The sequence below is a fragment of the Chiloscyllium plagiosum genome, unplaced genomic scaffold (assembly GCF_037043375.1).
Source record: "Chiloscyllium plagiosum isolate Xiang-an unplaced genomic scaffold, Cpla_swu_hap1 HiC_scaffold_4, whole genome shotgun sequence".
Lineage (NCBI taxonomy): Eukaryota > Metazoa > Chordata > Chondrichthyes > Orectolobiformes > Hemiscylliidae > Chiloscyllium > Chiloscyllium plagiosum.
The window spans coordinates 109,800,284-109,826,160 of NW_028270142.1; the positions used below are offsets into that span (position 1 = coordinate 109,800,284).

The 25,877-nt window shown below is 42.7% G+C and overlaps 1 protein-coding gene across 3 annotated transcripts in view; it reads right to left on the minus strand.

The window, feature by feature from the left end:
• Window positions 1-5,645: 5,645 nt before the first annotated feature.
• setd2 (SET domain containing 2, histone lysine methyltransferase) overlaps window positions 5,646-25,877 on the minus strand; it is a 124,829-nt gene continuing 104,597 nt past the window's right edge. For 2 of the 3 annotated variants that reach the window (XM_043687964.2, XM_087986584.1), the window contains exons 16-23: window positions 24,558-25,227; window positions 24,217-24,369; window positions 18,570-18,709; window positions 15,647-15,758; window positions 15,255-15,323; window positions 11,359-11,442; window positions 8,571-8,672; window positions 5,646-7,820 (exon numbers count right to left, since the gene is read on the minus strand). In XM_043687964.2, coding sequence (XP_043543899.2) covers window positions 7,659-7,820; window positions 8,571-8,672; window positions 11,359-11,442; window positions 15,255-15,323; window positions 15,647-15,758; window positions 18,570-18,709; window positions 24,217-24,369; window positions 24,558-25,227 — 1,492 coding nt within the window. In that variant the 3' untranslated portion in view covers window positions 5,646-7,658. The remainder of the gene's footprint in view (window positions 7,821-8,570; window positions 8,673-11,358; window positions 11,443-15,254; window positions 15,324-15,646; window positions 15,759-18,569; window positions 18,710-24,216; window positions 24,370-24,557; window positions 25,228-25,877) is intronic. The other variant, XM_087986585.1, reaches the window with a different exon arrangement.

Genomic DNA, 25,877 nt, shown 5'->3' on the forward strand with positions numbered 1-25,877 from the left:
GGAACTTTGGAGAAGATCAAGATGGATCATGCTCTCGGTACTTCTGGTTGAAGGTGGTTAGGCAGGACGTTCAGACTCCACATTGACAGTTGCCCAAGGCAGGAATCAAACCTGGGTCTCTAGCAGTGTGAGGCAACCGTGCTAACTATTGTGCCATCATGCTGCCCTATGCCTGGCCATGAAATTGTAGATTGTATTCGAGTACAATTCTGTTACTGCTGAAGATCTACATGCCTCATGAATGCCCTGTTGCTAGATCCATTTGAAGTCTGTCCCATTTAGCACACTAATTACTACTAACCATAGTTTAATTACTTGTACTAAATAATAATTCTTGTTTAATACAAGAACCTGGTCTGTACTTCCTATCACCATTGGTCCAAACATCAGGTAAATTAGGGTATTGTGCAAATCTTAAAAATATCTTTATTGAGCTTGTACCCAAAACAGCAGGGCTCCATCGACTGAATTTTTCTTCATAAACTGGTAAGTGTATGTAAGGTGAGGGTTTAATTACACAGGGGTTTCCCTACTACCTGACACGAGATGTTTTACAGTACTATTCTCCATCCTAATGAAATGTTGGCCAAATAAATTACCAAGTAATCAATGTTCAAGTTTTCCACATATCTACATGCCTGCCATAGGAATTTAATAACTCCTTATGATATAAGTGCCATATTATCTCACCATACTACTAGCTTTGTTGACTCGTTATTCCTGCACACTAATGTTAATTTGTGATTCATGCACAAAGAAACCCAGATCTCTCTGAATCTCACACCTCTTGAACTACTTAACATTTTATTCTATCAAAATGGACAATTTCTCATATTGTACCTTAGTTGCCGATCTTTGCCCACTCAAATAACCATCAATATTCCTTTATAGGCTCTTTAGATCCTCTTCACAACTCACTTTCCTCTTATCTTGGTGTCATCAGCAAATTTTGACACTATGCTTTCCATCCCTTCATCCAAGTCATTTAGATACTGCCTCCTGTGGCACATCATGTGATTCCATCCCAGCCTGAAAAAAGACCCATTTATTCCTATATTTTGCTTCTTATTTTCCAGAAATTCTTCTATCCATGCTAATGCATTAACCCCTACAGCATTAGCTTTTATTTTCTGCAATTAAGCTTTGAGGTCACACCTTATTAAATACCTTCTGGAAATCAAAGTACAATACATCTGGTTCTCCTTTATTTACAACACAAATTACTTCTTACAAGAGCTCCAACAAATTAGTTAAATACGATTGACTTATCCAAGTGTGCTATTATAATGTCTTTAATAATAGCTTCTAACATCTTCCCTATGACACTGTTAAGCTAATGTTAAGTAAGTCTCCTGCTTTCTGTCTCCTCTCTTTTAGAGTATGAGATATAGTGAATTGAAAAATTGCTAAAGAAAATTTCTCAGAACGGATTAAGAACTGGAAGATTAAATCCAGCTAATCAACTATTTCATCAGCTATTTCTTTGCCTTGCTAACTGGAGACCTGATCTCTCCTGTATTCCTATTTAGCCCAATTGCTGTGCTACCTTCTGAGCCTTGGCAGCCATTTCCACTTCTAGTTTCAGAGAAATTGCTGGAAAAACACAACAGGTCCAAAAACATCTGTGAAGAGAAAGTTGTTAACATTTCAGGTCCAGTGACATTTCATTGGAACTTTTAGTTTGTCCATTTAATCAACCTGGCTTTTGAAATCTTTTGTAAATTCATCCGAGTCCTCTCTTCCACCTGTAGGAAGGATTTATCAGCTGCTGTTGACACCTCTTTTCTTTTAGTACAAACCTGGTATCCATTCTTTATCCATTCCACATCTAATCTTACATTATCTTTGTTCCGAAATCCCAGACCAAAACTGCCCAATTTTACCTAATTCTGGTTAAAATAAAACCTGCACACCAGGTTTCCTGTCCACCCTTTAACAAGAAACTATTGATTGTGGCCATGTTTTAAACCAATGGCAAAAGCAGACAAGTTGAATTGCTAACCTATAACTTAAACTCTACTCCATTCTTACAATTGCCATGCACATTACAAAGAGACAAAGTGACAAGGCACAAAGATACTGAGTAAGAGAGGAAAAATAGAGAACAGAGGAGCAGACTTCTGGCACTAATCAAGATCATAGACAGTGAGTTGTAGCCTGTTAAGTGGCTGATATTATGTTGAGCACACCCTGGGCTCACAGTTCAGAAGTTCCGCCAAAATTGCCGTGAACACATTACACCATGAGAATTCCAGACAGATAATGAGCTCATTGGGAGAAATAAAGAAGCCATAGGGAAAATAGTGGCAGAGAGCACAGAGACAGAGACAGACAGACAGCACAAGTGGAGGGTGACAGGAGGAAGAGTGCACAGAAATGGAGAGAGTGAGAGCACACAGACAGAGCAAGAGAAAGTAAGCACATAAAGGCAGAGAGAAGTATGGAAGCAAAAACAGAGAATAGTAGAGAGAGGTCACAGAGAAGGGGCGAGAGGACACAGACAGAGGTGAAAGACACGGGATGAGAGTGGGTAGAGAAAGGGAGAAATGCTGAAAATGTGTTGCTGGAAAAGCGCAGCAGGTCAGGCAGTATCCAGGGAACAGGAGAATCAATGTTTCGGGCATAAGCCCTTCTTCACTTTCTCCTCAAAGGGAGAAATGGCACAGAGAGAGGTAGTGTGATCACTGAGTACAGAAGCCAGAGGGCACAGAGACAGATAAGGTACAAGAATACAGTAAGGTCAGAGGCGGACGGGGTGGGGGGAATTGGGGAGAGAGAGTGCAAGGGGAAACGAGAGAGAGAGTGCAAGGAAGGGAGAGAGGCAGAGAGAGAACACAGAGCGAGCAAGCACAGAGGAACAGTGAATAAAGTGGTAAAAAGAGAGCATGGAGAGGCAGAGAGTGAGGACATAGAGAGCATAAAGCCAGGTGGGAGAAGCATAGCAGAATGGGTGCAGAGGCAGAGAAAAATAGTCAGAGTGAAGCAGAGAGAGGTGGAAGCAGAAAGGGGTGGAAGTGACCAAGAGCACTCAGGAAGAGATTGTGACATGCAGAAATGCAGAGGAAAAAATGGAGAGGAATAACAGAGGCAGAGATAGTGACCATAAGGAAGCGCAGAGAGCACACGCAGACAGAGGAAGTCAAGAGACAGATGGTCAGGAACACCACGACAGAATTGGGGGGGGGGGTCAGAAAGAGAGAGAAAGCGTGCACGCGCTCAGGAACACAGTGAGCTCTGGGGCAGACAGAGATAGAGACAGCACTCTAGGATGGGGAGAATAAACTGCAATCCGGAGAGAGTGCCCAATTACAAAAAAGGGAACTGCCTGAAGGAGAGGGCGAGCCCAGAAGTTAGAGCTGGGGAGAGTGTCCTTGAAGCAAGAGGTAGGGAGATAATACAGCGCAGGTTTACACAACTGCCTGGTTTAAAAAAAAAACCCATAGGTTGCAGGGGAACGGAGCAAGCTGGATACAAGTTAGCTCAGTAGCAGGGGAATTGTTGGGTGTTTTTAGGACCTGCAAAGCTGAGGGCTTCCACAGAGCTTAGTATAAGATGCCCTCGTGTTTGTTGTACATATTAATGGGTTCGGATGTAAATGTGGGGGACATCAACACATTTAGAGATGACCCACATATTGGCTGCATGGCTGATAGTGAGGAATAAATCTGTCAACTGCAGAAGGTATCAATGGACTGGTCAAGTGACAGAAAGTAAATAGAATTCAACCTGAAACAGGGTGAGGTGATGCAGTGGGGAAAGTCAAACAGAGCCAAAAAAAAAAACTCAATTAATGGGAAAATAGCAAGGGAACTGTCAAAGTAGGAGAGACAATCTCAAGATATAGGGTAGACCATTTAGGACTGAGATGAGGGAAGAAGGGAGTGAACCTGTGAATTTGCTGTCCAGAGGCTATTGTAGCCCAATCATAGAAATATAGACATTTTTAGCTTTAAAAGCAGGAATATTGCATTGAGATCGAAGATCTGCCATGGTCTTATCAAATGGCCGACAGATTCAAAAGGGTCAATAACCTACTCATGCTTAGTTCCTGTTTTAAAGGTAAAGATCCCAGATCAATAAGGTGCAGAAGGCAGCACAGAGCACCTTTGTCTTTATTAGCTCAAGGTAAGGTAATAGCTGAGCAGGGTGATTAAGCCGGAACTGCATAAATTATTAGTTAAGCCACAACGTGACTAATGTGTGCAGTTCCGGTCACCTCATTACAGAAAGGATGTAGTTATACTAGAGAGGGCACACAGGAGATTTAAGGATGTTAACAGAATCGGAAAAATACAGCCACGTGGAAACATGGGTTAGAATACAGTTTAGAAAAAAAAAAGTGAGGACAGAAAAAAAAAGTGAGAACAGAAAAAAAAAGGTGAGAACAGAAAAAACACTGGAGAAACCAAAGCAAGAAAATGCAACTGCAGATTAACCCCCAGGAGGAGCAGAAAGAAATCATTCCATGTGGATAAAGGACATAAGAGAGATGGACCAGATAGAAAAGAACATTTGAATGCATGGTGGGTAGCAGTGAGGCTACACAGGGACAGCGGCGAGGCTACACAGGGACAGCGGCGAGGCTACACAGGGACAGCGGCGAGGCTACACAGGGACAGCGGCGAGGCTACACAGGGACAGCGGCGAGGCTACACAGGGACAGCGGCGAGGCTACACAGGGACAGCGGCGAGGCTACACAGGGACAGCGGCGAGGCTACACAGGGACAGCGGCGAGGCTACACAGGGACAGCGGCGAGGCTACACAGGGACAGCGGCGAGGCTACACAGGGACAGCGGCGAGGCTACACAGGGACAGCGGCGAGGCTACACAGGGACAGCGGCGAGGCTACACAGGGACAGCGGCGAGGCTACACAGGGACAGCGGCGAGGGTACACAGGGACAGCGGCGAGGGTACACAGGGACAGCGGCGAGGGTACACAGGGACAGCGGCGAGGGTACACAGGGACAGCGGCGAGGGTACACAGGGACAGGAGGGTACATTCAAGGAAGGAAAACAGTAGAGAGTATGTGTCCAGAGGAAACAGGAGCACAGAGCAGACAACAAGCGACAGTAGTGGGGGGGGGGGGGGGGGGATGTTAACCAGTACATAAAGAAAACCATGCTGAGAATGTAAACATACACACAGGAGTGTGCAGTGAATACAACAGAGAACTGATGAATATAAACGAGATACTGTACAGTCATGGAAACAGCAGATATAATATAAAGCTGATACAGCAATGAGAAAATGTGTGCTATATAAACATAGAAAACATAAGGTTGCCGACAGCGATCTAACCATGAAAAATGCACATGTACATCATTTTCTTTTACATTCTTGTAAAGGGTCAGTGTTTTAGCTTAAAGTTTAATGGAACTCCCAACCCCTTTGTACAGATCAGTGTACGAATATTCTTTATAATATTATCTTTCAAAGTACTCAAGCTATATATTAACAGGATTCTGTACTTGATTGCTTCTTCTGCAGTCATGCCTATTTCTCTCCCTCACTCTTCATTGTGCCTTGTCCCCTCCATCTTTCCAAAAATCCACTGCCTACAATTGGAGCCTCCCTTTAACCTTAAATGGTTAGCAAAAGAACAAGGGAAAAGTTCTTTTTGAAAAGGAAGACTCTAGGCGGATTTCAAACAATTTTTTTTTTACTTTTAAAAATACACAACATTCATCCCTGCAAATATCCAGCTCCTAGCACCAAGTGAAATCTCTGCAAGTTGTAAAATTACAAACGCACAAGCCACTTACCAGAGAGCACTCACTGAAACTTATTTCCCAGAGAGGAAGAGGAGAGAAAGAAAGAATGAATGAGAGAGGGAAGAACATTCAAGAGCCTACCTCAGTCCTTAACTTGTGTCAATGCAAAGTTGGTTTCCATAACAGTTTAATTGTTTCAGAAAAAAACTTGGGGAACTGTGCTTCGTAAAAAAAATTCTCAGTTTATAGTACAGAATTGAATCACTCGTCAAACTGGAGATTTCATCAAAGGTTTCACTACCAGACACTAAATATTTAATACATCATATTTCCTGCATCCCCTGCCATATAATACGCTTTAATTTAATTAATAATTAAAAAAAAATTTCCACCATCAAACACATTCTTTTAAATATCAGATTGGCTCATGTATCAAAATACTCAAGCCTAACCAGGATTTTTGGACAGAATTTTCAGTTGTGGCTAGATAAGGGAAGACACAGGAATGGGTGAGTCCTGGGCCAGCCACCTGATCGAAACCCTCCCTCAACACCCAACAACTTCCACGGACAAGCAGCAAAACGAGTGCCTGGTCCATTGTGGCCCCAATCAGAGCTAACAGTTTGGTCTAAAGTTTGCCTAGGTCATGACAGTAATTATCGGCCGGGGAAAGGGGGTAGGGGAGAGATTTGTAAGTGACTTGCTAACTCCAGTTTTGTTGATGGCGTCCATAACTTCGCTCAGGATTGGAAGCAAATCCAAAGAAGTAAAGTTTCATGTTCTCACAAAAATTGCTCCTTCCGGTTTCCCTGCACCTTGTAAAAAAATATTAAGTTAATGAAGATCCTATTCTTTCAAGTTAACAAAGGAATTATATGGGTGCTGCACCCTGAGATACCATTCAGCACACAACATTCTGATTAAGTTAGTGGCCAAAGCCTATTTGACTGCAGGGGATATCAGAGCAGAGGACACTCCTATTCTCAATCTCACACTCTGGTAGGAGGTGGGAGAAAAGTGTGTGTGTGCGCGCGCGCGCAAATGAGCGACGTAAAGACAGGGGATTCACCAGACAGTGACTGTGAGCCAAGAAGGCTATCCAAAGCCATTTGCTATTCCCAATCAGTATTGAATACAGAGCCTTTAACACTAACAAGCTTCCCCAAGCATTCCACAGCAGCCGAGATCAGCTAACCCACAACATATTGGGGTGGGGTGAGGGAGTTGAACAGAGAACCTTCCTTGCCCTGTTTGGCCTGGTTACTGCCTGCATTCTTCTGGTAGGGAGATGGGGGGAGGGGGGGGGAAGGGGGGAAGGATCAGAATTAAAACTCATTTTATATAACCTTTGCTCAGTGAATAAACACCATCGCCCACTATCCAAACAAAAGAAAATAACCTTTAAGTCAGTACTAGTCACAGATTATTTTTCACAAGGTTTTTAAAAAAAAAACAAAAAAAGTCTTAAAACTTTTTTCCCCAAAAACATTCGTCACAATTTCTCTTTTCGCTGACATTAAATTGAAAGCAAAAAAGTTTTTTAAACATTTTCTTTACATAAAAAAGTCCGTAAAAATTTAATACAGTAAAATGTTTTTTTTTAAAGTACGACAGTTTTCCATTGACTGTCGGTGATATACAGTCAGAATGAGTTGATATCTAACCAATACTCTAGTATTTACACAGTAAAAGAGGGAGAATGATGAGACCCTCCCTGACCCTGCAACCTCCCTCCCTCTAAAAACAAAACTGTCAGAGTGAACAGGGACTAGTCGTTAACTAGAAAGTGGTTTCTTTGCCTTCTCAATATATTCACATATGCGTTAAAACAGTATAATACAGATAGCTATGAGGAGACTGAGAAGCTGGTTATAGATTCACAATGGGTTTTTGCTCAAGGACAGGGCAGGTCTGGGGAGAAGGAACAGAGAGGGGTTTATTATTCAATCCACATCTGGTTCTTCTTTAGGCTTGTAAATGGCGCCAAATTTCTGCATGTACTTCTTGATGTATTCCTTGGTTTTATGCTTCACGTTTTCATTGCACTCGAGGTCCTCAGGATTTTTGCATTGTTTCAGCTCCTTGTTCATGACTCCATGTGTCAACTGTTTCAGAGAGGGATGAGCAAGAGAAAGGGGAAAAGCGGGCGGGAGAGGAGAGGCAATAGGAGAAAATAGGAAATGCCGTGATGAGAAAGATAAGATGGGAGGAGAGGAGGGAAGGCAAGGGGATGAGAACAAAAGGGTAAACGAAGGGTTGGTTACCGCAGGGCCAGAGATGACACAGGGGACAGACAGGAAGGGGAGGAGTGGAAGTAGAGGACAGGAAGAATGAGGCAGGAGAGAGGGGCAGAGACCAAGGAAGTAGGGGGAGACAAAACAAAGTAATTACTATGCATCTGCTTTATATCTTCCATGCAGTTCTCCTCTCACAATAGATAGTCACTCTCACTGGGGCTTTCAGTTTATCTTCAGATTCACTGTGTTAATTGCTTCACACAAGTGACAATTTATTAATATGAGAGTCTGAAAAGCAAGAGACAGAAAAATGGTCGACACTGTGGGTCATCGCTGTAGAGCTTGACCATATGCTCACAACTACTTTTAACCAGGGATGGCCGTATCCTCCACAAGTTCAAAAGGTGGATAGAGTGGAGCTGGAGCAGGTCTGGTCTCGGAGATTGAGGTCAGACATCACTGTTCTGACTGCTGTTTGTGTCCATGTACCTTAGCACATACCAAGGACTAGCAGTGGACCATTGGGTCAACAGTGCCTGTCAGACATTTGGTTTTCCCAACACAGCCCCAGAAAAGATTTCCCACAACTTTGCCAAACAATACTTTCAATATCCCTACCTTCCGAGCTAAATGCTTGAAGTCCTCTGTAGCCACAATTCTTCCTAATTTACAGTCAGGTTTCCGGTAAGGATTCAGGCACAGAACAATGAACTGGGAAATCTGGAAACAGGAAGGAAAACAAAACTTTGAACAGAGTAGATTGTTCTCCCTTCCCCACTAAAATTCCACTGTCTATTTTTCTTCCCATCTCAATCTTGACAGTCGCTAGGTTAATAGCATTTTCACGTACTGCTTATTCTACAGTAAAGTTACATTTATATAGGACCTTAGCACACTTCATTCCATTTTGAATATTACACCTTATAAAGAGGTGCTTTGGTTTAACAATGTTGTATGAAGGATAAATATTGGTCAGGATACCAGTGAGAACATACTTGCGCTTCCTCAAATCACATCTTGCAATTTAAAAAAAAATAATCTGAGAGCGCAAATGGGAACTCTGTTAGGTCTGATCTGAAAAGCACAGAGTCTTGGTAACTATGCAGCACTCCCTAAGCTCTACAGTGAGGCATCAACATCCGTCAAAATTTCACCTTCACATCCACCAATGTCATTTATTGTATCCGTTGCTCCCGATGCGGTCTCCCTTACATTAGGGACAGTGGACGCCTACTCGCAGAGAGCTTCAGGGAACATCTCCAGGACACCCGCACCAATCAACCCCACCGCCCCGTGGCCGAACATTTCAACTCCCCCCTCCCACTCTGCTGAGGACATGCAGGTCCTGGGCCTCCTCCACCTCCATTCCCTCACTACCTGACACCTGGAGGAAAAATGCCTCATCTTTCACCTCGGAACACTTCAACCCCAGGGCATCAATGTGGACTTCACCAGTTTCCTCATTTCTCCTCCCTCCACCTTACTCCAGTTCCAACCTTCCAGCTCAGCACCGTCCCCATGACCTGTCCTACCTGCCAATCTTCCTTCCCACCTATCCACTCCAACCCATCACCTTCATCCACCTATTGTACTATTGGCTACCTTCTCCCCAGCCCCACCCCTTCCCATTTATCTCTCCACCCCGAAGGCTCCCTGTCTCATTCCCGATGAAAGGGGTTTGCCAGAAACGTTGATTTTCCAGCTCCTCGGATGCTGCCCGACCTGCTCTGCTTTTCCAGCACCACTCTAACCTAAATATTCATTCCCTCTACTAGTAGCACAACGTAACTGCTATGTGTACTACTGATACTTTGAACTGCAGAAAGTCACCAAAGATCTTCGACAACATAGTCTCAATCTCAAAAAAATGGGGGGCAGCAAATGCATAGGAATACCACCGCTGTCAAGTTACACATCATCCCAGCTTCAGCACATTTTATTGCAACTTCAGTGTTGCTGAAGTTAATACCTAACAGCACTGTGGTAGCACATTCACCACGTGATCAACAGTGATTTAAAGCAATGATTCAACAATACTTTCTTGAGGCTTTATGGGATGCCCATGAGAGAAAGCTTGAAAACAAGGTCTTTCAGGTGGATGCTGTGTGTAATTAGAGATGAGGATTCATCCTTTGGAGGGTGCCTGTCCCTGAGAAACAGGAATATGTTCACGGGAGGAGGATTTGAGAGAGATGACAGCTCTCTCTTGGGAAAATGTCATGTCCGTCATTAGGCCTGTGGAGGACGACACACTGACAGGATGAAGTAGGGCTATCACATAATGACATATGCAAATCTGAGATCAGAGCTTATGCGCTTCAGAGGAACGAAGAGGAGGAAAACTCACTGAATGAATTACCCATTTTCATTTCAATGGACCTCTTCAAAACCAGAGTTGAATTTGTCTCTAGATGCTATGTAGGACAAACAAAAAAAGTAGGGTTTTTCCAGGGATCCACATCCTCTCAACCATTTCACTATTCCCCCAGTCCATCCTTCCTTGAGAGAAGTATCCAAATCTGACTAAATATATTCATATTGATAACTACAAAGTACTTCCTCAGTAACTTGTTTCACAACTTCACTGCCAACTGGTTCTCCACATTCCCTCTCCTGACATCTATTCTAATTGCGAACTTTTTAAGCCTTACACATATGCTTTACAACAAAAGCAAATGAAAAGACTGGAAACAGCAAAAAAATACATACGTGTAAAAATGTCTAAATTATATCATGAGAGGTAATTAATTAATCATTCTGAAGCCATTTTACATACAGCAAGATCCAACATGCAATGAGCTAAATGGCCAGTTTACCAAATTTTCAAGCAGGGAGAGGGCTGGCAGCCATTTTATGCAAAAAAGGAAGCAACAATTGATTTGCTCTTGGTGTTGACTGATGGAGGTCTTCTGGCCAGAACACAGAACTGTATAACATAAAAATGGGCCCTTCGGACCATGATGTTGTGCCAAACATGATGCCAAATTAAACTAATCCCTTCTGCCTGCTGTTGGTCCATCTATCTCCATTCCTTGCATATTGATGTGCTTATCTAAAAGTCTCTTAAATGCCCCCTATCATATCTGGCTCCACCACCACTCCTGGCAATGCATTCCAGACTCCTACCACTTTGTGTAAAGAACTTGCCCCTCACATCTTCTTTGAACTTTCCCCCTCTCACCTTTTATGTATGCCCCTAGTTTTAAAACATTTCAACTCTGGGAAAAAGATTCTGACTGTTAACCCTATGTAGCTCATTCTTTTATAGACTTATAGAATTTTACAGAAAGCTGGTAATTTCTTTTCTTTACCGGGACCGTACGTTGTGAGGCAGAATGGGTGGGGGCACTGAATGGGAAATGAAGACAAGCAGGGCAAGAGCTAAACTTTTATGATGCAGACTTACCTCCTTCCTAAACATCTCTTTGCTTCTCTTGGCGAGTTCAGTTGAGGTATCAGCCTCTGCTGTTTTAGGCTTTTTCTTGGATGACTGGACAAGAGATATAAAGGATTTTGGTAACTTCAGAGACAAAATGTAGGAAGGCAATTCATGTTAAACTTCCACATCTTACCGACCAGCTACCGAATGTTAAGTGGCAAAAATCAACACTCACCCAGTTGTTGCAAATCACACAGTAACAAGGCTGTTAAACCAACAAGTCCTTCAGATTGATGTAACCTCATTCACTATACCCTTTGCCCATTCTTTCACTATTAACTCATCCAATTACATCTTTACTAAACCTTCCTTGTCATCTTCGTTGTCAACAATGTTGTCCTTTGGTGATAATAATTCTAAACTCTTAACCACAGTAAACAATTTTATCAACTGGCATCAGCAATTCTTTTTACTCACTTGTAGAACTGTGATTCATTTTTATTGCTGCTATTGCACACGTATATGCCTGTACCTTGTGTGACACTAAGGTATAGAAAGGGTTGTTGGGGAAGAGGGGTTGATAGTGTTTGATTGGAACTTTCGGATAGTGCAGCACAACAGTGTTACAGAAGGGAGGAACAGGCTCAATAATCACTACAGAGTCAAGGATTAGGATCAAGGGCAAAATTGAAACACCAATTAAAAAATCACTAAGTCATTATTGTCCTGTTGTGCCAGACAGGAAACCTAAAAAGCTGCTCCCTGGAGTTTTAGTGCAATGTTTCCAATTCATGCAGAACTATCAATGAAATGTTCATATCCACAGCATCACGTGGTTGACTCTCAACTGCCTTCTGGGCAATTAGGGATAGGCAATAAATGGCTAGCCAGAGGTACACATGTCCCATTTGTGAACTGAAACAAAACTGGGATAGTGATGAAGAGTAAAAGTAAGTTCCATTCAAAGAAAACAGGGCCCTGGTGCAAAGACCCATGACACTAACCTACTTCAGTTATGGCAGGCAATGGAAAAGAAGCATATTACTTAAACTGGTAGAGAGAAATAATAAACAAGTGAATTAAGTATCAATGCTGATGGATAGGTCACAGTGTATGGCCCAAAGAAGAGTTCTATACACAAATGTACAGAGTGTAAGGAACAAATGAAATGAGCTCCAAGCACAAATTCAAATTGGAGACAGTAGCCATTACTGAGATGTGGTTGATCGGGATTGGGAATTAAATGTACCAGGTTAAAAGGTTTACAGGATGGATAAGGAAAATAGCACAGGAGATAAAGTAGCCTTACTGATCAGAAACAAAATCACTTCAAGGTGACAGAGGATATAATGAGGGGAAAGCATTCAGTGGAGACTTTATGGGTGGAACTAAGAAATAGTAAACAATCTAAAATGGTAATTGGTGTTGTTTATAGACTCCTTGGTAGTGGTTCTGAGTGCTAGTTTGTATAAATGCAGAAATTAGGAAAAATGTGTAGAAAAAGGCAGAGTAGAGTTAATAGTGAATTTTATCTTTAACATATATTGGGAGATGCAGACAAGCCCCTGTCAGAAAGATGGTCAATTTCTCATGTCCCCAGGATAGTTTCATCCAGCAATATGTTCTGCATGCAACAAGAGGACAAGCAATATTGGATCGAGTAATGGGTAATGGATTTAACTAGTAACCTAATTGTGCGTGAGCATTATTCAAATATTGATCATAACATGATGGAATTCAATGCAGCATTTAACAGTGAGTTCCAGCACCTAGAATTTTAAATTTAGGGAAGGTTGACTTTGTTGAGATTAGTTAAAAATCACACAACACCAGGTTGTTGTCCAACAGGTTTAATTGGAAGCATTAGCTTTCGGAGCGCCGCTCCTTCATCAGGTGGTTCATCACAATCACCTGATGAAGGAGCAGTGCTCTGAAAGCTAGTGCTTCCAACTAAACCTGTTGGACAACAACCTGGTGTTGTGTGATTTTTAACTTTGTACACCCCAGTCCAACACTGGCATCTCCAAATCATTGTTGAGATAAGACAAAGATAGTCCTGAATAAATGGGAAACAACTCAAGAATAGTGGATTGTCGAACAGAGAGACAAATGGTTCAGGAACATTGTGTGGCAACTTTCAAAAAACTGAGTGGTAAAGAGGTATTAGGCAGGCTTGCCTTCATTGTTCAGACCACTGAGTAGAGGAGTTCGGACGTTATATTGCAGTTGTACAGGATGCTGGTGAGGCCAGGTTTGGAGTACTGCGTTCAGTTCTGGTCACCCTGCTATAGGAAAGATATTTTTAAATTGGAGAGGGTACAGAAAAGATATATCAGGATGTTATCAGGACTGCAGGATTTGAGTTATAAGGAGAGGCTGGAATGTAGGAGATTGATGGGTGATCTTATAGAGGCTTATCAAAACATGAAGGGTATAGACAAGGTGAATAGTAAATGGTCTTTTCCCAAGGGTGGGTGAGTCCAAACCTAGAGAGCATAGGTTTAAAGTGAGAGGAGAAAGATTTAAAAAGGGCAAGGGGCAACTTTTTCACCCATTGGTGGTTCGTGTGTGGAATGAACTGCCAGAGGAAGTGGTAGATGCAGGTATAGTTACAACATTTAAAAGACATTTGGGCAGGTACACGAATAGAAAAGGGTTGGAAGGACATTGGCCAAATGCAGGCAAAAGTTTGGTTTGGGAAATTTGGTTGGCATGGACAAGTTGGACCAAAGGGTCTGCTTCCATGGCGTATGATGATATGACTCTATGACTACATATAAAAAAACATTTAATGCAATAAAGAACAAGTTTATACTCTGCGAGGAAAAGCTCCTTTTCAAAGAAAAAAAAGTCAGGGACAACTAAGGAGACAAGGACACCATAAAACTAAAGGAAAGGACTAATAAAAATGCAAAATAAAAAGTATAGATCCTGGTGAATGGGAAAGATACAAAGATCAAAGGGCCACTAAGCACCTTATAAGAACTACGAAAAGGCATTACAAAAGGAAGCCTGCAAAGAGACAAAATCAAGATGATGAAATTTTAGTTATATAAAAGGCAAGTAGGTGGTGAGGTGCAATGTTGGCCCATTAAAGGCTGAAAATGGAGATACTATCAATGACAATAGGGCAATGGCAGAGATATTGAATAATTACTTTGCCTTAATATTTACAGAAGAGGAGGATAGCTTGTCAAAAGTCACAACGAAATCAACAGCAAATCAAAGTTGGCGACTGAATTTAACTTAAGTAAAACATTGATAATGAGGAATTTAATGGAATTAAAGAGTGACAAATTTCTGGGACCTAACAGTTTCCATCTGTAGGAGAACACACTGTAGATGTCCTAACGATGATCTTTCAGAGTTTCCTAGATTCAAGAGTCATCCCTCTGGATTTCTGCACTTCACTCTGCTTTTTAAGAAGGAAGAAAGAGGAAAGCCAGGGAATTACAGACCAGTTAGCTTAACGCCTGCAGTGGATAAATTGTTGGGAGTCTATAATCTCACTGAATTATGAACAAGCTTGAGTGGCTGAATAGTCTACTTCTGTTCCTACGCTCAGTCATTACATGTATTCAAAGAAGAGTTAGATTTGTTTTGATGGACAAGGGAGTTAAACATTTTGGGAGACAGACTGGAAGATGGAGTGGAGACCATAGTCTGATCAACTATGACCTTAGTGAATGGCTGAGCAGGCCTGAAGGGCCAAATTGCCCAACGATGCTCCGAGGTTCTACATTCCTATCATCTTGTTCAGACTTAGACAGTCACCAGAGAGAGGGCTGGAACTGGGGTGTTGGAGCAGAGATTGCATGGGAATTGAAAGGCAATGGCTTTGGTCATCCACCAATATTGGAATGCCTTTCCCACCACCACATGCATGCAGACTGCATGCACACATACTGTACATGTACACACACCTGGCTATAAGAGTTAGGTGTCCCGTCTCCGCTCCCATTCTGTCCGTGTAATTCAGTGAGCATTGGGTCCTAAGAGAAACAAGAAACAAACAATGAAATTCCCCTTTCAATACTCTAGCTGACAGATATCACTGTCTTCCCCTTTGGTTTATAACAAGCGGGTAAAACCAGTACATAAGGAAATTCAGATCAAAAGGATGATAATAATATGCCATTAAGAAAGACGTTTGTATGGAACCTAGTGACTAGGTTGGCTATGCATCATTGAGTGAAGGATGCAGTGCATTGAGTAAGAGATGAGACACTGATGAATGAAAGATACTAAAATCATTCCTTTCTTGCACCTAAATCGCCACAGAGCCAAAGTTCCCATCAATAGCAAGAATCGTCACCTTGGCTGGATTTTCATCATATGTAGGAGTCCCGAGATCCATTTCAGCTTCATGACCGACACTCATGTCGTCGCTGCCTCCATCCCATAATGGTGGGTCCCACTGCGTTTGCCTGCAGGAACATACAATATAATTGAGCAAGGTGGGGACTTTGGCTGTTCAGGAAAACAGGTAGAGTATAGGATGAGGTTGTTGAAAGCTCTTGGTATGACCATCACCATAAGATCTAGTTAGATTACTGAGGAACTTCCTGGCACCAGAGAGCATGTAACCTTGGATTGGATGCCTGAGCAGAGGCAGGAACAGGGAATGTGAATTACAGAGTCAAGATGCCACCTTATTGATACCTGGGGTGCGGCCAATGAACTGAGAGATAATCACTGGTTGAAGACAGCTATCATTAGTCTACAAAATGTCAGAAACAGCAATAACAGAATAATCTATTTCATTGAACATAGACCAGTACAAAACAGAAACGGGCCCTTTGGGCTACCAGGTCTGTGCTGACCATGATGCTATTCTAAACTAATCCCAACAGCCTGCACATGGTGTGTGCCACTCTATTCCCTGCCCATTCGCGTATCTATTTAAACATTTCTTAGACTTTGCTATCGTGTCTGTTTCTATCACCTCTCCTGGCAGTGCATTCCAGGAGCCTACTACACTTTCTGTTAAAAGAAAACCTTTCTCGCACATCTCCTTTAAATTTTCCCCCTTATCTTAAATCTATGTCCCAAGTATTTGACATTTCCACCCTGGAGAAGAGACTCCAACTATCCATGCCTCTCACAATGTTATACACCTCTTTCAGGTGGACCCTCAGTCTCCAATGTTCTAACAAAAACAATTCAAGTTTGTCCAATCTCTCCTAATAGAGAATGTACTCCAGTCCAGGCAACATCCTCAACTACTACTGCACCCTCTCCAAACCCTCAACTTCCTTCCTAAACTCCAAATGTCATCTGACCAAAGTCTTGCAGTTGCAACATCACTTGCCAGCTTTTGCATTCAATGCTTCGACTGATGAAGGCAAGCACGTAACCACCTTATCCACTCATGTTACCACCTTCAGGGAGTATGGACTGGGAGCCCCAAGATCCCTCTGTACGTCAATCCCTCTGTACCTCAGGGTCCTGCCATTTACTGTATATGTTCCTCTTGCATTTGACCTCCTAAAATGAAACACCTCATTTGTCCGGATTTAACTCCATCTGCCATTTCTTTCCCCAACTTTCTAGCTGATCTATAACCTTCTGGACCCTTTGATACTCTTTCTCACTATCCACAACTCCAACAATTTTTGTGTTGTCTGCAAATTTCCCAATCTCACCACCAATATTTTCATCCAAATCATTTATATGTACTACAAGCAGAAGTCCCAGCATTGAACCTTGCTGAATTCCACTAGTTACAGATCTTCAGTCAGAAAAACACCCCTCCACCCTTGGGCTTCTACTGGCAAGCTAATTTTATATCTAAATTGCCAACTCATGACGGATTCCATGCAATTTGATCTTCTGGATCAGCCAACCATAAAGGGACCTCGTTAAATGCTTTAGTTAAGTCTATGTAGACAACATCCACTGCATATCCCTCAATCATCTTCATCACTTACTCAAAAAATTCAATCAGAGAGAAAACGTCCCCACAGAAAGCCATGCTGACTATTCCTAATGAGTCCATTCTTCTCCAAATGCAAGTAAATCCTATCCCGAAGAATCTTCTCCATTCATTTTCCCAGCACTCATTTAAGGCTCAGTGATCCATAATTTCCTGGATTATCTCAATTGCCCTTCTTAAACAAAGGAACAACACTGTATCCTCTTCAGGTGTTAGTGAGAAGCCAAACATCTTTGTTAAGGCCCTCACAATCGCCACCCTTTATCCTTCAGTATCCTGGGATAGATACCATCAGACTCTAGGGACTTACCTGTCTTAAATGTTTTTCAAGACATCCAACACCTCCTCTTCCTTAATAATCGACATGGCTTTGAGTGTCAACAAACCTCTCGCTAAACCTACCATCATCCGTGTTTTTATCCTTGGTGAATACTGATGTAAAGTACCTCACCCACTTCCTCTGGCTTAACACACAGGTTCCATCCAATGTCCTTCATTGGACTTACCCTGTCTCTAGTTATGCTTTTGCTCCTAATATATGCATGAAATGTCTTAGAATTCTGCTTAATCCTAGTTGTCAAAGACATTTCATGACCCATTGTAGTTGTCTTAATTTATTTTCTGAAGTTCTTTTCCACTTTCTTTATACTCAAGCACCTTAAATGATTTCTGTTTCCTAAACTTTACATATGCTTTCTTTTGCTTTTCATGTGGTATTGTGTTATAAGTTAAATGGTGGCCAGGAAAGGGGTTTAGGGTGGGGAGTGGGGGGAAGAAACAGAACTTCAGAGTTGTACCACTGGGACTCCAGAGCTTCAGTTTTGTCTCTCATTCAAAAGACGGCACCTCTAGCCGTGCAGCACTCCTGTAATGTTGTACTGAAGTTTAATATTGACGGAGGCTGTGCGCTCAATTTTCTGAAGTGGCAACAGCACTAAGCTAAGGAAATCTGATACCATTTGAGAGGCAAACACAATTTTCCTTCGTGCAGAGAAATGCCACAGTTCTGTAACTGTATCAAGCCAAGGCCCCAGTTACCTGCAGCAGAGCTGAAGTGAATGAATGCAAGATATTCCATGCAAATATTTTTGGGTGGTGCTGAATGGGGAGGGAATGGGAGAGCTGAGCATCTTGATTCAACGCTGATGTCCAGTTCCTTATGATCAATGACTCGACGACAACATAAACAGTTTTTCCTGTCAATCCTCTAGGCTGAACAGCTATAGTCAACCTTGCATTGCATTATAGGTTATACTCCTTCCACCAACCTACTGGCAGTGGGGCAGGCTCCACAAAAACCTACCTGGTTATCACATGGTAATAGTAAATCTTTCCCTCTGGGTCCCGGGCAGTCTTCCAATTGGAGGGGAGGATGATGGTCTTCGGTTTTGGAGGAGAAGGTGGTGGCAAATCGAGAAGACTGCTGACAACTATCAGTTCCGGCTGGAGATTACAGATACAGAACAGTTATTAAAATAGAAAGAACAACATATTTAATCCAACAATAGTCCATGCACAAAAACTGTAAATACCTGAAGAAACCAGACAAGGTAAGGCAGATTGTTTCCTGCCCAAGTGATTGAATGAATAATTCAATAAGTGGTTGAATCAATAAAGAACAAGACAGACCCAGGTCTATTCAGTGATCTGTGATAATGATTCCATTGTTGTCGGCATTGTGGGGGTGAAGAAAATCAGGAAGTTTTCTCAGTTTCTGGCCCTGACCAATGACTTCCATCGGAAAGCTCTCGAGTCTCCACATCCGATGAGAATGCTGTCTACACGTGTTGTCAAGGACTGACATTCAAAGAACAGCCATTTTGACAAGTGTGATAGAATTCTCTTAACCATGGAATGATGGCAAGGGACTGAAGGGGTGGTCAAGAAGAGTAATGTGGCCTTTTGAGAGCTATCAATTATTTTCCTTATTTATTCTCAGGAAGTGGGAATTGACATCAAGGGTGGTACTTATTATCCATCCCAAGCTACCTCAAAGATTTTTTTGTTTGGAAGAATTTGATGCACATTTCCAGATACCAGATTTTTTCTTCCAGATACTTTTTGAAAACTTTTTGAAATTCAAGCTTTCAGATCATATTAGGATTTGAAATTCTGTTCTGTACACCAGTCCAGCTACACAGCTCTAACCCTATTATAAAGTTAGCTGTGCAGAGTTGCTACAGTTGCTGATCAAACAACCATTTAGCCCCTTTGCTCTGTCATTCCAATGTAATCATGAATGATCTGATTGTGGCTTTAACTGCACAGTTCTGTCGACTCCCTATAGCTTCTGGGCTAACTATTCAATGACTCTGCCCCAAAGATATTTCCAAAGATGCACACAGAACTCAATTTCTCATCACTGCCTTAAATGGAAGAAACCTTATTTCCAAACTACGAATATTAGGTTTAGCCTCTTCCACAAGGGGAAACATCCATTTAGCATTTATCCTGTCAGCCCTTTTAGGATCTTATAGGCGTCAAGAACAAAAGAACAAAGAACAATACAGCACAGGAACAGGTCCTTTGGCTCACCAAGCGCCGAAGCATGACACCTTTAGAGTCATAGAGATGTACAGCATGGAAACAGACCCTTCGGTCCAACCCGTCCATGCCGACCAAATATCCCAACCCAATCTAGTCCCACCTGCCAGCACCCAGCCCATATCCCTCCAAACCCTTCCTATTCATATACCCATCCAAATGGCTCTTAAATGTTGCAATTGTACCAGCCTCCACCACTTCCTCTGGCAGCTCATTCCATACACGTACCACCCTCAGTGAAAACGTTGCCCCTTAGGTCTCTTTAATATCTTTCCCCTCTCACCCTAAACCTATGCCCTCTAGTTCTGGACTCCCCAACCCCAGGGAAAAGACTTTGCCCATTTACCCTATCCATGTCCCTCATAATTTTGTAAACCTCTATAAGGTCACCCCTCAGCCTCCGACGCTCCAGGGAAAACAGCCCCAGCCTATTCAGCCTCTCCCTGTAGCTCAGATCCTCCAACCCTGGCAACATCCTTGTAAATCTTTTCTGAACCCTTTCAAGTTTCACAACATCTTTCCAGTAGGAAGGAGACCAGAATTGCACGCAATATTCCAACAGTGGCCTAACCAATGTCCTGTACAGCCGCAACATGACCTCCCAACTCCTGTAGTCAATACTCTGACCAATAAAGGAAAGCATACCAAACGCCTTCTTCACTATCCTATTTACCTGCACCTCCACTTTCAAGGAGCTATGAACCTGCACTCCAAGGTCTCTTTGTTCAGCAACATTCCCTAGGACCTTACCATTAAGTGTATAAGTCCTGCTAAGATTTGCTTTCCCAAAATGCAGGACCTCTCATTTATCTGAATTAAACTCCATCTGCCACTTCTTAGCCCCTTGGCCCATCTGGTCCAGATCCTGTTGTAATCTGAGGTAACCTTCTTCGCTGTCAACTACACCTCCAATTTTGGTGTCATCTGCAAACTTACTAACTGTACCTCTTATGCTCGCATCCAAATCATTTATGTAAATGACAAAAAGTAGAGGACCCAGCACCGATCCTTGTGGCACTCCACTGGTCACAGGCCTCCAGTCTGAAAAACAAACCTCCACCACCACCTTCTGTCTTCTACCTTTAAGCCAGTTCTGTATCCAAATGGCTAGTCCTCCCTGTATTCCATGAGATCTAACCTTGCTAATCAGTCTCCCATGGGGAACCTTGTTGAACACCTTACTGAAGTCCATATAGATCACATCTGCCACTCTGCCCTCATCAATCTTCTTTGTTACTTCATCAAAAAACTCAATCAAGTTTGTGAGACATGATTTCCCACACACAAAGCCATGTTGACTATCCCGAATCAGTTCTTGCCTTTCCAAATACATGTACATCCTGTCCCTCAGGATTCCCTCCAACAACTTGCCTACCACCGAGGTCAGGCTCACTGGTCTATAGTTCCCTGGCTTGTCCTTACCGCCCTTCTTAAACAGTGGCACCACATTTGCCAACCTCCAGTCTTCCGGCACCTCACTTGTGACTATCGATGATACAAATACCTCAGCAAGAGGCCCAGCAACCACTTCTCTAGCTTCCCACAGAGTTCTCGAGTACACCTGATCAGGTCCTGGGGATTTATCCACCTTTAACCGTTTCAAGACATCCAGCGTTTCCTCCTCTGTAATCTGGACATTTTGCAAGATGTCACCATCTATTTTGCTACAGTCTATATCTTCCATATCCTTTTCCACAATAAATACTGATGCAAAATATTCATTTAGTATCTACCCCATTTTCTGTGGCTCCACACAAAGGCCGCCTTGCTGATCTTTGAGGGGCTCTATCCTCTCCCTAGTTACCCTTTTGTCCTTAATATATTTGTAAAACCCCTTTGGATTCTCCTTAATTCTATTTGCCAAAGCTATCTCATGTCTCTGTTTTGCCCTCCTGATTTTCCTCTTAAGTATACTCCTACTTTCTTTATACTCTTCTGAGGATTCTAAACTAAAAACCATTTGCATCTCTACGGTTCGTATCCCCCAATTTCCTGTCTACCCAAGTCTCTGTCACATCTCTCTATTTTCTGAATTCCACTGTTAGAGGCCCAGCCTGTCTAATGTTTCCTCATAAGATAACCTTACCATCCCAAGTATCACTCAAGTGAAGCTTCTCTGAACAGTTTCAATGCATTTAGGTCCTTGCTTAAAAAAGGAGACTACAACTGTACCCCAGTACTCCAGATGTGCTCTCACCATTGCTCCTGTATAACAGTAGCAAAGCTTCCCTTATTAAATAATTCATTTGCCTTGGAATAAATGGCAACATTTCATTTATCATCTTCATCTCTTGTTCTACCTACATATTAACTATTTGTGATTCATGTATTAGGGCACCCAGATCACATTGTACCAATGAATTCTGCAATCTCTCTCCATTTAAGTAATATGCTCCTTTTCTATTCTCCCTGCCAAATTGGACATGTTCACATTTATTTATTCATTTTGTGGGATGTGGGCATCGCAGGCTGGCCAGCATTTTATTGCCTGTCCCTAGTTGCCCTTGAGGTAGTGGTGATGGTGGTGAACTGCTGCGAGTAGAACCACAATGCCATTAAGGAGTGAATTCCAGGATGTTGGCCCAATGACAATGTGATAAACTTCCAAGTCAGGGCGGTGAGGAGCTTGGAGGTAACTTGAAGGTAGTGGTATTCCCATATATCTTCCCCTTGTCCTTCCAGATGGATGGCTGTGGGTTTGGAAGGTGCTGTGAGAGGATCTTTGGTGAATTTCTGCAGTGCATCTTGTAGATAGTACACAGTGCTGCTACCGAGTGTCAGTGGTGGAGGGAGTCGATGCTTGTGGAGATGGTGCCAAACAAGGTGGCTGCTTTGTTCTGGATAAGGTCAAGTGTCCTGTGTGTTGCTCGGACTGTACTCATCCAGGCAAGTGGGGAGTATTCCACCACACCCCTGACTTGTGCCCTGTAGATGGTGGGCAGACTTTGAAGAGTCAGGAGTATTCTCGCTGCAGTATTCCTAGCATTTTCCACACTGCATAAACTGCCGAATTTTAGCATTTCTGACTTATTTAGTCTATCTATATCCCTACACACACTCTTTGTGTTCTCTTCACAACTGATGTTCCTATCAATCTTTGAGTCATCAGCAAATTCAGCAGTATTTGTGGATTTTATTCCAATTTCCAGCTTACCCATTTTGCTTTTCTGCTCAATTGAAGATCTTGTGAATCGTAGTTCTCTTCGAGCTTGACTTATGCTCTTCTCCAAATTAACACTTTAAACCAAACTAATTGAGCATTCATCTTGAGAATTAAAGTGTGCCTGTGCACATGTATGTGTGTGTACATATGTATGTCAATATGTGCAGGACTTCTTGTGTGCATGTGTACACGATTACCTCTGGGTATCTGTATATCTCTGTCCACATTACTTCAAAAATAGGAACCGGTTTGCTGCTGCTAACAATTCATTTTCTCCTTTCATTGGGACTTCCTGGAAGAAGGATTGAACCATACTCCCTCTGATTCAGAGTAGGGAATATTGTTACTCAATCGAAGACTCACTCATACCATATTGTGAATAGTCTTTTGGACACCTTGATACCATGATAAGCTGTGCACAAATGTAAAGCTATGAACTATACTCAAATCAAGGGTTAGAGAGAACTAGCCATTTGGATACAAAACTGGCTTAAAGATAGAAGACAGAGGGTGGTGGTGGAAGATTGTTTTCAGACTGGAGGCCTGTGACCAGTGCTAGGTCCACTACTTTTCGTCATTTACATAAATGATTTGGATGTGAGCATAAGGGATATAGTTAGTAAGTTTGCAGATGACACCAAAATTGGAGGTGTAGTGGACAGCGAAGAAGGTTACCTCAGATTACAACAGGATCTTGATCAGATGGGCCAATGGGCTGAGAAGTGGCAGATGATGGAGTTTAATTCAGATAAATGTGAGGTCCTGCATTTTGGGAAAGCAAATCTTAGCAGGACTTATACACTTAATGGTAAGGTCCTAGGGAGTGTTGCTGAATAAAGAGACCTTGGAGTGCAGGTTCATAGCTCCTTGAATGTGGAGTCGCAGGTAGACAGGATAGTGAAGGCGGCTTTCTTTTATCAGTCAGGGTATTGAGTACAGGAGTTGGGAGGTCATGTTACGGCTGTACAAGTCATTGGTTAGGCCACTGTTGGAATATTGCATATAATTCTGGTTTCCTTCCTATCCGAAAGATGTTGTGAAATTGAAAGGGTTCAGAAAAGATTTATAAAGAATGTTGGAGGATTTTGCAGGGAGAGGCTGAATAGGACGGTTGGACTGAAGGGTCTGTTTCCGTGCTGTACATCTCCATGATTCTATGAGTTGGGGTGGGGGAGAGGTGAGAAGTGTAAAGGACAGGACGATGAGACAATACCACAACAAGGAGGATTAGCACAGGAAGTACCTGTTGTACAGTCTGTGGTTGCCCAGGTTGCTGGTAGGATGGGGCTGACGATGTCACGAGCATTCCTGCTGTTGGCTGTGAAACAGCACCCTGTGGGTGAGCCAGGAAACACTGCTGCCCCTGTGCGCATTCAGGACTTGACTGAGAGTAACTCTGCAATGAGCAAAGACATAAAGCCAGAAAGAGACACTGAAGGAGAGACAGGAAGACACACACACACACATAAACATGGAGAGGGACAACTAAAAGAATGACATGCACTTGTATAATTCCCCCTCCACGCTCCCCCACTATCAGCTCTGTTGCAAGTTTGATTTATGAGGTGGTGGTAAGGACTGTACCTGGACGATTTGCTGAGTAGTTTGTCCATAAGGAGAGGATATACTGTAAACAGGTTGGCATGGCTGTCCCTGGTAATAAATTGGCGCCTGGGACTGCCCACTGGAATATTGCTGGTGCACTGCCATTGTCTGCTGGTTGGGATCCCATACTCCATAGCTCTGCCCGGTCGTTTGAGTGCCAGATCCTTGTATTGCTGCCACGTTTGGGTCTTGGGGAATGACAACAGGAGCCTGAGCCAGGTACTGCTGGCCTTGGACTTCCACCTGAGGTGATAGATGCTGAACCGTGGAGTGCCCTGCTGGGACAGACTCTGCCAACAGTGGCTGCGGGTGTTCGTAGCCCATCTGCGGAGGGCACAAGGGTTCCACATTTGGTGTTGGCAGGAGCACTTTGCCAGCATTTGGGTTGACCGGGTCAACGTAAGTCTGCAGAGGGTATCCCGGTGGGTAACTGGCAAAGCTCGTATGAGAGTTGCTGTACGTTCCAGAGTCATAAGGCACCTGCGAGCTAACACAAATTGGTTGTATTTGCTGCTGCTGCTGTACCAAGTATAAGCTCTGCTTCTGCGCCTCCCTTTGCGCCACCTCTTGTTCAAACAGCTTCCGGCGTTCCTCCGTTGACAGTTTACTTCTGGTTTTCTTCTTTTTAGCTGGTGTTGCACCATCGTACCTTTTTGAAATAAGAAAAAGCAACATTACACAGTAAAGTTTATAATTAACAATAAAACAATAAACTCTCTCATTTCAACAGCAGAGATCAGAATCTTTTCCTAAACAAAACCTGTCTCATCACCTTCAAATTTATGACACATTTCATGTACAAATTAACAGTTTATTCTTGGAATGTGAGCGGCGACCATGAGGGATTGTTTTCACGACCAAGTGGGTTGTTAGCCCACTTCAAAGAACTTATAAAAATTCTGATAACCCTGACATTCCTTTAACATAGGCCTCTTGTGCAATGTTAGCTTCCTTTGCTCATAGAACCTTGTGCCCGAGTTCTGGAATTCTCTCCCTAAACCTCTCGGCCTCTCACCTAACACTTTGAAACATAATTCTCATACTGGTCTCCCCCAACTGATTTCTCCTTGGGCCAGATGTCAATATTAGTCTGAAAACAGTCCTGTGAATCACCTTAGGCCATCTCATTATGGTTTATGTGCTTTATAAATGCAAAAATGTTGCAGTGAGGAACTGGATTCACATGTAAGCCCAGCTAAAGAGAGAATGGTCTCTTCCCCCAAGACATCTGGAAACTGGTTGAGTTTTTTGAAAGATTTGTGAAGGTTTGTAGTTCAGGTTGAGGTTTAGGGTGGAAGT